Genomic DNA, 12,644 nt, shown 5'->3' with positions numbered 1-12,644 from the left:
AAGAAACGAGAAACTAGCTAATAATCACGTACTTAAGGTGTGGGCGGGGGTAAAAAACCTAGCTATTATTAGGCTTTGTAAAAAACTTGAGAAGAAAAATCTAAATCAGCCAATGATAGCATACAGCTAACATTCGTAAGTACAAACCAGTTTGGGGAACCAATAACCAATAATGGGCCGATGAGTCTATTTTATGCTCAAAAAATAGGCCAATGACTCAAGCTGAAAATGATCATTTACAAATTCAGATGAAAATTGTTTTCCACTTAAAGCAATTCTTCTGCAGAACAATTAATTCTCTAGGTCAATAAAGCAACAAATGTGCAAAACCTCTCTTCCAGTAGCAGCTTCCTTTGCTAACACACCGTTCAAATAGTAGAAACCAATCTAAGAAACTATAAAGCAAATTAAACTTTCAAGAGCATGCATACATTCAAAGGAGCAGCTGCATCCCCATCATCATCATCATCTGGCATTGCTTCACCATTGAGATCAAGACCAGAAGATCTTTTCCACTCTGGAGTAGAGGGGTAAACAACCATCTCGGGCTTTTTTTCATGATAAAATGTATACAATGCATCAATATAGTCTGGTTTGTAGATTCCTGGAGTGCGTGCTTCAGCAAACATTTTTATTGCCTGCAATAGGCAAAGCAAAAATAGAAAAAAACACACATTTAGGAATGTTCATTCAAAAACCAAATCCCCACATTTATTAACAAAAAACAACCTGAGTAACGGAAGTTTGATGTGAGCGCATAATATAATGAACTATCATATATCCTGTGCGATTATGTCCATGTGTACAATGGACAAGGATGTGCTTCTTTGCTTGTTTCTGACGAAAGAGGAATTGAGAGACCTGAAAAGAATTAAGTATTTACAGGTAAAAATCTATATAAGGTTTCACAAGCAATTCATATACCATAATAAAGAATAGTTGATACATTCATAACATGAGAGAAAGCACATGCTAATTTTCCACAGATCAATTCAGTTGGGAAGCATCAACTGCCCAATCAAATGATAAATGCTTGGGATAAAAACATAATGCTCATATGCTCAAATGGAACATAGGAAAATTTCTGGTTCCTCATTGCTGCACTATATAAGAAATACAAATGCTTGCTGTGGTTCAACTCGTTACATGATACATGAGCAAAATATAGAAGTCATAGATAATAAAACTCTAGATAATAAGTTAAACTACTAAACAGCAGACAGATACTGGGGGCAGACATTGACAAGAAAACAAACCTCAAAGACAAAGTTATTCACAGATGCATTATCAGGTACAGCATCCCTCCCCCTGCATTGAATCTAGACCACAAAATAAAATTTGAAGAAGAAAATTAGAAGAATTCAATCATTAAACGATTCTAATCAGATAACAAGGAAAACAAAATTTCAAAAGTAAATACAATCACCACAATCAAAAAACCATAGATAGGAAATAAAAACTATATCGGAATCCTCTAATACCTTAACATGCTTGATACCCTCTTTCTTTAAATCTGATACTGGATAGTATCGAGACGTATTCGTCAAATCGATCACTAAACCAAGCTGAAAACCAGTGAACAAAATCCATCCATCATTCAAACAATGAATCCAGGAAACAAATCTAATTCCTTAAGTTATTTACATTAGAAAAGTGCATGTTTAATTTCTTCTTGCATGTTATGACAGAAAGATATAAGATGGTTCAACTAGAAATTCCAGGTCCAAAAGTATTGCCACATGAACCACATATTATACTCTTCTTAGATCAAATAAGTTTTCCCTAGCCAATCATAGAAAGAAGGGGAAAAAATTCAAAAGTTCAGATTAATTACTTTTCTTCCTAAAACTCTCTGTTGATGGATCACTTGCTTAAATGAGTATCTTTTACCCGGAGCAACAAAGTCATTGTAGTATTCACTAAGTGGAACCTTGGAAGGAATCATGCCAAATATTTCCTGACCAAATGCAGGGCAGTCCAACCAACCTGCACATAAAGAACAAAATGTCTGAAAAATGACAATACACAAGAAATGACATAAAAGACTATCATAAATTAAAAGAGAAATCAGATATCCCTTTTAGCGTGAAAATGGAATTTTACTATCTTTGCCCAGTTAAGTTCTAGAAGATTGTCTATAAGGAGGAACATGACAGAGAAAAATGTTGGCCATTTTTCCCAAATATAAAAATACCTCTCCAATTACCATAATTTTTTTTATATGTCATTTTTATTAAGCATGCAAAAGGGCACTACCCACGTACACAGGACATATACAAGTGGATCACCTGACGGGAGAAGCGAAGAAAAACAAAAATACATGAAGACAAGTCTAAAAAGGAAGAAAACTGGCTAGAATTATGAGCCAACATATAGACAAAGTGCTTTTTGAAATAAGGAGCAAAGTTCATCATTTATCCTCTTGAAATCTTCAAACTCCCACTCATTCTTAATATGATTAAAGAGTAATATCCATCCATCTAAAAAACTCTAGCTTCGATTTACAAACTTTTTTTTTTTATAAGTAATTTACAAACTTCACAACATGTTATTGATAAAATAAAGTAATTATAATAATAACTTATTTAATTTATATAAACATAAAGAAAAAAAATATCATTCTTAATCATGCCAAAATAAGTCATAAAATAACTCCACTCATTTTGGATGAAGTTGAGTCCACTTAAACATCAATGTTTCTTTTGTATGCCGCATTAGGACCTTCAAAAGCAAATTGATATAAACAAAGGGTCCGTTTGTTTTAAAATAGAGTTAAATATTGTAACATCCAGACCCAAAAGTGTGATTTTTATTTTTGTGATTTTGATTTATTTCATTTTTTTTATCTATTATTTTTATTCTTATTATTTTTGGATTTTAACAATGGATCAGTTTAAAAAAAAGGGTTTATATTTCATTAGGAAGTTTCCTTATCGACATAGTTATCCTTTAGTTTCCAGTTTGAATGGATTCCTAGATTAGAACCAACACTCAAATTCAAACTCTATCCAATCCCCTGAAAACTGACGTAAAACCCTTTCCCTCACCTATAAAACCCACCCCGAGACCCTCCAGAGTTAAACACAAGAAAACCTTATACACAGCCACTGTAGCAGCCTCTACAAACCGAGAACCCACCTCCTTCAACCAAGCAGCCACCACTTTGCTGAAAACCACCACAAGGACGTCGAACCACCTCCCAGCAGCCACAAAAAGTGCTGACCAACCCAACCCCGATGAACCCAAAGATTTCCAGTAAGCCCACGCCTGAATCTTCCATTCCCCTCCACTGTTTTTGGTTTGACAGCTTTTCTCTCTAACTCTCTCATTCTCTCTTGGGTCGCACCACCATTCCGAGGAGCCCATTGGCGTTGCCGATCACTCCCAGCCACCGCTGAGACGCCGTCAAACTCAACCCACCTCCACCATCACAGTGGGTCTCTTTCTTCTCTAGATCAGTTTGTCACAAGCCACTCCCGTAAGCTCCTTGTCTCTTTTATTTTGCTTTACTTCGGACTTTCCCAATGGCCCCTCAAATAAACTCTGATATTACCGTTATGCCCTTTAAGCCCCTGAATGTATACCCCGTAATCATCTTTTGAAGAACCTTTGGTTAAAATTACAATCCTGCCATTGAGTGCCCATGCCATATTCATGTTTCTATAGGTGGGTTGGCCCCTCACTTGGGCCTTGGGCCTCCCTATTTTCTTGAAGGGGTTGCTTTCATATTATTTTAAACTGGGCTTGATTTACCAGATTTCAGAAACTGTTTTGAGTTTTTTAAGTGGAATGTTTTCTTTAATTGAACCTTGGGCCTTCTTAATTTTTGAAGGATTTTAAGCATATTTTAAAGTATATCTTTAAAGTATTCTTTAATACTATTTTTAGCCTATTATTTTAGTTAATATTCCAATTGACCTGTAACTAGATTTTTATAAAATTATTAAGTAATATGATATGGGTTTTGAATAATATTATTGCATGTAATCTTTGTATAATTGAATATTTATTAAATTATCTCTATGGTAGGATTTTAAGTATTTAGAATGTTACGACACGTCTTTCTAGAAAAATTAGTGATGATTAATGCCTTGTATAGGTTACGAGCTACAACGTATGATTGTGGATGTAGCGCTAAGAGGTAAATGGTATGATCATATAAATGCATGTGTACTGTAAATATTATTGTTATGTATAAAAATATGATGTGCTTATGATGGTTATCTACGCTATGCTAAGAATTAAGTCACGGTTAGATTCATTTCACGAACTTTGATGAATTATAACATGATGCTTGTATGTATGGATTTGTTGCTTTATGAACTGAATATTATTTAAAAGTAATGTATGCCATGTAATGTTCACGTAGTATTCAAATCATGTATGTCATGTAATGTTCACGTAGTATTCAAGTCACATATGCCATGAAATGTTCATGTAGTAATTTAAGTCAAGTATGCCATGTAATAAAATAACCAGATCATGTATGCCATATTCATGTAAGTACTTTAGATCATGTATGCCATGTTCATATAGTACCAGATGTATGCCATGAAATGTCATAAAATGTTAAATCAGGTTAGGTCATGTTATGTTATGCTACGCCATATACAAGAATATATCATGTTATGCCATACCATGTACAAGAATATGCCATGCTAGAAAAGTACATGAAGTCCAAGAAAGTTCTCATGCATTCAAAAAGATAAATATTTTAAGGTGACACGGACCCAAGCGTGATCACCACAAGTTATGTTAAGACAGTGCTACGGACTCGAGCGTGGTTACCACAAGTTAGGTGAAACATGGACTCGAACGTGTTTCACTCCATGTTATACAAGTTAAGTAAAACAATGACTCAAGCGTGTTTTACTCCATATTACGCAAGTTAAGTAAAACACGGATTCAAGCGTATTTCACTCCATGTTATGCAAGTTAAGTAAAACATGGACTCAAGCATGTTTAACTCCATATTACGCAAGTTAAGTGAAGCACGGACTCAAGCGTGTTTCACTCCATGTTATGCAAGTTAAGTAATACACGGACTCAAGCGTGTTTTACTTTATGTTATGCTAGTTAAGTGAAATACGGACTCAAGCATGTTTCACTACACGATAAGTTATGAAGTGCCACGGACTCAAGCATGGTTCACCATAAGTTAAGTGAAAAATAGACTCAAGCGTATTTCACTCCTTGTTATGATCAGTTATGCAAGTTAAGTGAACACGGACTCAAGCGTGTTTCATTCCATAGTATGACAAGTTATGGGGTGCCATGGACTCAAGCGTGGTTCACTATGTAATAAGTAAAATACAAGATAAACAAGTATTCACATTTCATGTTTGCCATGATTATGTATGTTTCCACTCATGTTAATGATGTATAGACATGCTATGAGAATCTGTGAATGATATATGTATGTTATGAAGTCTTTCAAAAATTAAGTCTGGTAAGTTATGTAATATTTTACGGTATGATATGCTATCTACCGAGTTTTCGACTCATTTTTGTTTCTCTGTTTTCTTCTATGTTTAATTGTCAAAGATGAAGTTTATGTTGATGCAGAGCTAGATGGCCAAGAGTAGATCTAATTCAAGGACTTAGAATTAAATAAGTACTCTTTTCACAAGGATTAGTTCTTTTATGTCTTATTTAAGACTAGTTTATGTTTTGTGTTATTTTCAGTTTCATGTTTCAAAAATAGTTATGTTCAGTTTAAGTGATGTTTTCAATAAATAAGATATTTCAGGATATGAATCTCTTTACCTGGTGCTATGTTATCAATGTTAGTAATATCTCTATCCTACGGGAAGAGGGTGTTACAAATATCCATGGTTTTTCTTAGGTCAAGTTGCTCTCAGTGCTTTCTAATTAAACTTTTTTTTTTACTCTCTATACTTCTTTTTTTTTTATCAGCTGCTCCTTGTAATTTTTTTTTTTTTTTTTGATAGGTAAAAGAAGTTTTATTGATCCACGTAAATAGGCAAAGCCCGAGTACATAAGAAATATACGAAGAAGAGCCTAATTACAAAATTACAATTAATCTTGTAATTTTAAGATTAATCAAATTAGTCTCTTTGTTAGAAATCCATTAGTAAAATCTTAAATATGTTGGTGTGGCATGCCACATAACACGCAACATATCAGAAAATTTATAAAAAAAAATTTCAACATAAAAAATAAAATAAAGAATAAAAATCTCAAAAACTTTAAAATATTAATATAAACGCTTAAAATAATAAATTTAAAGGATAGAAAAATCAAAAATAAAAAAGGCAGGGATGGGAGATAGATTAGAGAGAGGAAGGCAATGCAAGAGAGAGAATCAGGGAGAGGAAAAGCAGAGCGTTATTTCAAACTCAAGATCTAATTAAGCAAGATTGGAAATCACTTTCTGAAGTTTTCAAGCCAAAACCACTTTCTAGGATTTTCATTCATCAAATTTGTATCATGTTGACAAAATTTTCCAAGTGCATCCAAACATCAAACATCCATGAAAGCTATTTATTGAATCATTTTCCAGAAAAATAAATGAAGCCTTTAATCCACAATTATTAACCATATATTTGCATATAATGAACTCATTTGTGTTTGACTGCATTACTCAAGCACTTTTTTTTTTGTTAGTCTTATTAATAGTGCAGAGGTTCAATCTTATTACTAGTGCAGAAGTGTGCAAGTAAGCCGTTGATTAATGTGAATGCATTACAAAAAATGGCATTTAAGCTTAATAATAATCGCTATCTGTTTACCAAGTCTAACTCATTAATGTGAATGCAATTAAACAAAAAATCACGCTGGCAGTTTGTGATATCCCATATGAAAAGAATAAGAGTAGGTGGTTTATGAGATCCCACGTTCTTAGGAATGAGAAGTTCTTGCTCTTTAAAAGGTTCCAATGGAACTCCAATTATACTGTTGACTAGTCCTTTTGGAGTATAGGCCATATGGTTTGGGTCTTCCATTGGGGTATTACACAGTTTCAGCAGCAAATAACACTAAGAAGCCCTTTGATTCATCCAGAGAATAAGAATTTTTAGCCCTTTCCCATATGCCATGAAAACTGGAATTCAAGCTCCAATTATAGGTCAACTTTGGTTGATGTACATGGCAGTCCTCCTTTCCAATATTGTGTCAGAGCACCTTTTTCAATGGGTGTAAATTAAATTCACTACATTTGGACTGATATTTGCATTTATATGAACTTATTTATGTCAGAAAGCAGTAACATTGATGCAATCTAATAGTCACAATGACAACATTGACAAGTACCAGTAACTTAATCTTTGTCCGCTATTATAAACCCATATCCTACAAAATAATAGACCTTCTTGACTATAACAATGAATAAATGGTGTTCAAAGCTTTGATACGATTTCTTATGTCCATTGCTCATACCTAGCTATGTTAACTATACATTGTATAGGGCTTTTGCCTATTCTTTGATAATATAAGTTATTTACTTATCAAAAAAAAAAAGCTTTGATAATTGTAACCTGGCATGATCTTTGTATACCTCTAGTGTACTCAGGCTATGCCTTTTTCATTAATAAAATTTACTTTTACCTATCAAAAAAAAAAAAAAAAGCTTTGATACAATAGCAACCAATTCAGATAAAGAATAGAAATTGCTTAGAAACACCAATGCCAAAAAACAAAAACCCTGTATGACTCATGATTCCACAAACCCATAAACAAGATGCACACTATTAATAACAAACTCTATGTAAGCCCCTCCCCCACTTTTTTCTTTCTCCCCAGGAGGAAGAAAGAAGAAAACTACTCCTCATTCGTTGAATGCAAAAGATCACCACAATTTCAAGATCCATGAATTGTTAAACTGAGAAACAAAACAAAAACAAAAATTACCAGGGGGAAGCTTGCTTTTATCATAAGACTTAATGTTTTTTGGTTGAAATGGATCATATGCAGGTGGTTGAGATATATGCATTGGTCTATCATCAGAGCGTTCTATTTTCAATCGCTTTCGTCTTTCATCACGCTCCTAACATAAGAGGCACACGAGATCAATGATCATAAACAAATTGTGCAAACACGAACATAAATATATTAAGTCTAACTACAAAACAAAACTATCTATATCAATGCTTCATTCTTTTCTTGGTACGTCTCTGTGTGTCTGTGTGTGTGTGTGTGCGTGTGTGTGTGAGAGAGAGAGAGAGAGATGAAGAGACAAAGAACAGGACTATACTCTTGCTACTTATGTTTAGGGTAACTTCATGCATATATACAGCTTAAGACAATAAAAGAATATTAAATTTCCATTTATTATGAATGCATAAAAAAGGGAGAAGATTTTCTTCTAGCATGCTATTCTAAGTCCCCATATACAAATGACAAGAAATTATAAGGTTCCCATTCATTATATTGCAGCAGGTAAAAAAAAAAATGCATATCAAGCTTCAATAATAAAGTCCAAGCATTCTACTTGTGAACACTAATAAAGTAAGCATCTATGTGCTATTATGTACATAAATACATACATAGAGATAGAATATACATACAGATAGATGAATGGATTGATGGATGGATCTATAGATAGATAGGTATGAAAGTCAATTGAAAGATTGATAACCTAAAAATAAAATAACAAAAAGCCAAAGATAGAAAGCTAATTTTTTCTGTTGATAAATAATTTGGAGATGAGATGCTGATGATAGGCACCAAGTAGAAGCCTCAAGCTCATAACAAATAGAATACTCAAGTCCTAATTCAATGTAGTAATAACCACAAGAATCTTTCAACTCTCAAAAAGAGTTTTATTTATTGGCACCAGGTGTCCAAAACAAAGTCCCAACTAAACCCAGAAGTGCACAAACTTTCGGCAAGGAGTTTTCCAAAAGTACACCTCATGTAATTCAAGGGGAAATTACCCCGTTCCGATGGCCTCAAGAGTGCGAATACAGAGTTTCGAACCCCAAGACAACTGATTTATATGGCTCGCCCCAAGACCACTATGCCACCCCTCAAGGTTCTCTCAAGAATAGTAACTTTCCTAGAATGTTTAGAAAGAATAATACTATTTATTCCTAGAAGGGTGGTGAATATTTTTTGAGTGTTAAGAGAGGTCTTAGGGGTAACAATCATATTGTTGTTGTGTGGCAAATTATTCATCTTTGTATTATATGGTGTCTTTGAATGGACAGCAATGGTTAGTGTTTTAAGATGACCTTAACCGACTCTTTTAAACGCTCCATTATTTTGGGCTTCTGTCATTCTTTTTTATTCCTAAATAAGAATTTTATCGATGAGAACTAGGCATAGTCCAGGAATACGGGACATATACAATCTTGGGCTTTTATCATTGATTGTAACAGGACTAGACCTCATAATTTGCTTGTATCCACTTCTAGTTCCTAGTTGTTACAAGCAATCTTTGTATACTTCTTGTATACTTGGGCCATGCGTTCTTTTCTATTAATAAAATTTTATTTTACCTATAAAAAAACACCATTGTGAAACACGCAAATATATAATGTAACAAACACAACAAGCAAAACCAAGCCTCTTAATCCACTTTCCAAAGTTACAAGCAATTAACTGTAATAAATTCCAGAAAACAACTGAGAGAACCTTTTAAAAACATCATAGAACAACAGCGTTTCTCTACTCACCAAAAATTAAAGATGGATTATCTGTGTAATTCCCTAAAAATCTAAAAATTAAACCTCCAATAATATGTGGACCCTATCTAAATGAGCATTAAATATGAAACAAGAAAACAAAAAAGAGTAAAAGAAGCAGGAATGTCACCAAAGTTAATGATTCTTTCTACAGCATACCTAATGACAATGCTCGATAACATCTGTGGTAACAATAAAGTAACTAGAAACAAATTTGGTCCCCACTGAAAAATGCCTCATTTTGAAGCTATGCAAACCTCCATTTAATTGACTTCATACACCAGGGACAATGAATAGAACTTCAGACATTTTTCCAGATTCAGATCAATTGCTAGAATAAGTAAATTATCATGCATGGCAACAAACACATTCGTAGAAGGAAAAGGGGCAGGTATTTCAAAGGAGAAAAAGTGTACCCGACGGGCTATATCAACTGCAGACTCTATACGTTCTTCTGGTGCAGGGAATTCTTCTATGTGCCGTTCAAAACTTTCTTCATCTTCTTCGGGTACAGGTGAGGCATTTAAATCCATTGCAACGATCACTCAACATGAACCGAACAACATTTGCCACTGTAAAATCCAAAAAGGCAATAAGTCTCAACTTCCCTAGGAATAATTTTATCACTAACTCTGCATTAGTCCAATGTGCCCAAGTACGAAAACTAACAAACATTTCTAATACATTAATCAGAAATAAGAACTTTATGTAATATTGTTAGCAACGAGCTCAATTCAATTGAAGCACCAAGTACTACGTAGAGTACCGGAATTTTAATCAGAGACGCTAGAAAATAACTAAGTAAAACTAAAAGAGCACTCATTTCCCAGGCTCGGGTAATTTCTCAGGAAGCAGATAGCGGTTAATTAAGTCCAGTAGTTCACACTTTGTTGTTGTGGGCCTCTTCTATAGTATGGAATGGAACGAGCCTAAGCGATTTGTATGCTACAATCAATAGCACGTAGTTTAGTAATTAGGCTCTTCTTCGTATATCTCTTATGTACTCGGGCTTTGCCTATTTACTTGGATCAATAAAATTTCTTTTACCTATCAAAAAAAAATTAAGTCCAGTAGTTAAATAATACACTCCCTTTGACAACAAATTTATAGTTTCCCCCAGCTCCAAGCAATGAAAAAACTGATCTCAAAATTACATTTCGTCTTTGCTTTGTCGTATTTTCCAGCAAACATAATCAGAACGATACTCACTTACAACCCTAAGTAAAGAAATTCAAACGGAAAAAAAAAATTAAAAAAAAATCACCAGCAACACAATCAAGAATAGCAGCAGACCTGAGCACAGGGGAAATGTAATCGACGACCCAATTATCGCCGAAACGACGATCCTACTCGTTCGGCGAAATCTTGCCTGCCGATGAAATGGAAGGCTTCCCCAATCAGAAAGGACCAAGACGGCTTCTCCAATTGTGGCATGGAAAAGCGAAAACCCTGCAATCGCAGTACGCTCACAACTGAAAAGTTGTCGTCCAAACCCTAGAGAGAGAGAGAGAGAGAGAGAGAGAGCTGGGGAGGTTAGTTGGATTAGAGAGAGGAGTAATTAACCACTTCCAAGTTCGAGATCGACAAAAAGAGTAAAAATTTACAATATAAATATATACAAGGAACAAAAAAGAATATAATTGTAATTTGGAACGTTTACATTGCGTTTGGATGTAAAGGTCGGTTTGGATTTAAGAATTAGAAATTAGGTAAAATGGTTTTAAATCAGGATAAAAATTAAATAAAATATTATTTTTTAATATTATTATTATTTTAAATTTTAAAAAAATTAAATTATTTATTATATTTTATATAAAAATTTAAAAAAATATAATAATAAAATAAAATTTTTTCGAATCTAAATAGGTCCAAGTATATTAAATTATTTAAATTTAATAAATTGTTTGAATAGGTTTTGTGGATACCATTGATATTTGTTTAGATATATGAAATGAATTAAAATATATTTAATATTGTTAGTAGAAGTTAAAAAAATAGTAATTCTCATTAATAATTAGTTTGTTTTTGTAGCAATAAAATAATATAAAATTTTCATTAATAAAGAATGTTTAGTTAATATATAAAAAATAAAACTATTAAAAAAAAGTGAAGTTATTTAAGATGAAATAAATTTCGTATTTGAGTGAAGAGTTATATCCATCCGTACGAAACTATCTAAGATTATTATACAAACCAATTCTTACTGGCCAAGTTTTCAAAAAGATTATCCAAAGGTATCCGATCCAGAAAATGCTCGGAGCCGACCGTACGATTTCGAATAAATGAATAATATTTGTAGGTGGCTATGGTCTTTTAGACAGTATTTAAATGTTGAATTGAGTTAAAATAAAAGTTAAAAGTAAAATAAAATATTGTTAAAATATTTTTTTAATATTATTATTATTTTAAATTTTGAAAAAGTTGAATTATTTATTATATTTTGTGTTAGAATTTGAAAAAGTTATAATGATTAAATGAGATGAGTTAAGATGGATTTAGGATCCAAACTAGCTTACTAGTTTCGAATCATTTTATCTGATCATACCATCTCTTTATTATAATTTTTTAAAATTTTCACATAAAATATAATAAACAATTCAATTTCTTCAAATCTCAAAATAATAATAATATTAAAAAATAATATTATAACAATATTTTATTCAACTTTCAATTTTTATGAAAAATTATCTCATTTCATCTCACTATCCAAATCACACCTATATATAAATTGAGATCCAAAACGAAATTTAAGCAAGTCATTCGTAATTATAATATAATAAAATATAAATTATTAAATATAATATTTTTAAAATTTTCAATAAAATGAGATTTAAATTAAAATTTTAAATAATTTTTTAAAATTTATATTTACTACAACTTAAAATGAGATCCCAATACAATGGTTTTTATTTTTTTTAAAAAAATTTAAAAAATACCTCATTTTTATTTTTGAAGGCCTCACCATTAAGCCTATCTGGATATTTGTAAATCTTGTGCATT

The 12,644-nt window shown here is 32.5% G+C and overlaps 1 protein-coding gene across 3 annotated transcripts in view; it reads right to left on the bottom strand.

The window, feature by feature from the left end:
• Positions 1–11,235, bottom strand: part of LOC122279926 (mRNA-capping enzyme-like) — a 28,358-nt gene extending 17,123 nt beyond the window's left edge. The window contains exons 1-8 of one of the 3 annotated variants that reach the window (XM_043090832.1): positions 10,938–11,235; positions 10,061–10,216; positions 7,870–8,005; positions 1,835–1,986; positions 1,482–1,565; positions 1,257–1,319; positions 730–861; positions 432–638 (exon numbers count right to left, since the gene is read on the bottom strand). In XM_043090832.1, coding sequence (XP_042946766.1) covers positions 432–638; positions 730–861; positions 1,257–1,319; positions 1,482–1,565; positions 1,835–1,986; positions 7,870–8,005; positions 10,061–10,177 — 891 coding nt within the window. In that variant the 5' untranslated portion in view covers positions 10,178–10,216; positions 10,938–11,235. Of the gene's footprint in view, positions 1–431; positions 639–729; positions 862–1,256; positions 1,320–1,481; positions 1,566–1,834; positions 1,987–7,869; positions 8,006–10,060; positions 10,217–10,937 lie in introns of those variants that run through there. The other 2 variants (XM_043090833.1, XM_043090834.1) reach the window with 2 other exon arrangements.
• Positions 11,236–12,644: the final 1,409 nt, after the last annotated feature.

The sequence above is a fragment of the Carya illinoinensis genome, chromosome 10 (assembly GCF_018687715.1).
Source record: "Carya illinoinensis cultivar Pawnee chromosome 10, C.illinoinensisPawnee_v1, whole genome shotgun sequence".
Lineage (NCBI taxonomy): Eukaryota > Viridiplantae > Streptophyta > Magnoliopsida > Fagales > Juglandaceae > Carya > Carya illinoinensis.
The sequence above is the reverse complement of the archived record's forward strand: the minus strand, read 5'-3'. Positions and strand labels throughout refer to the sequence as shown.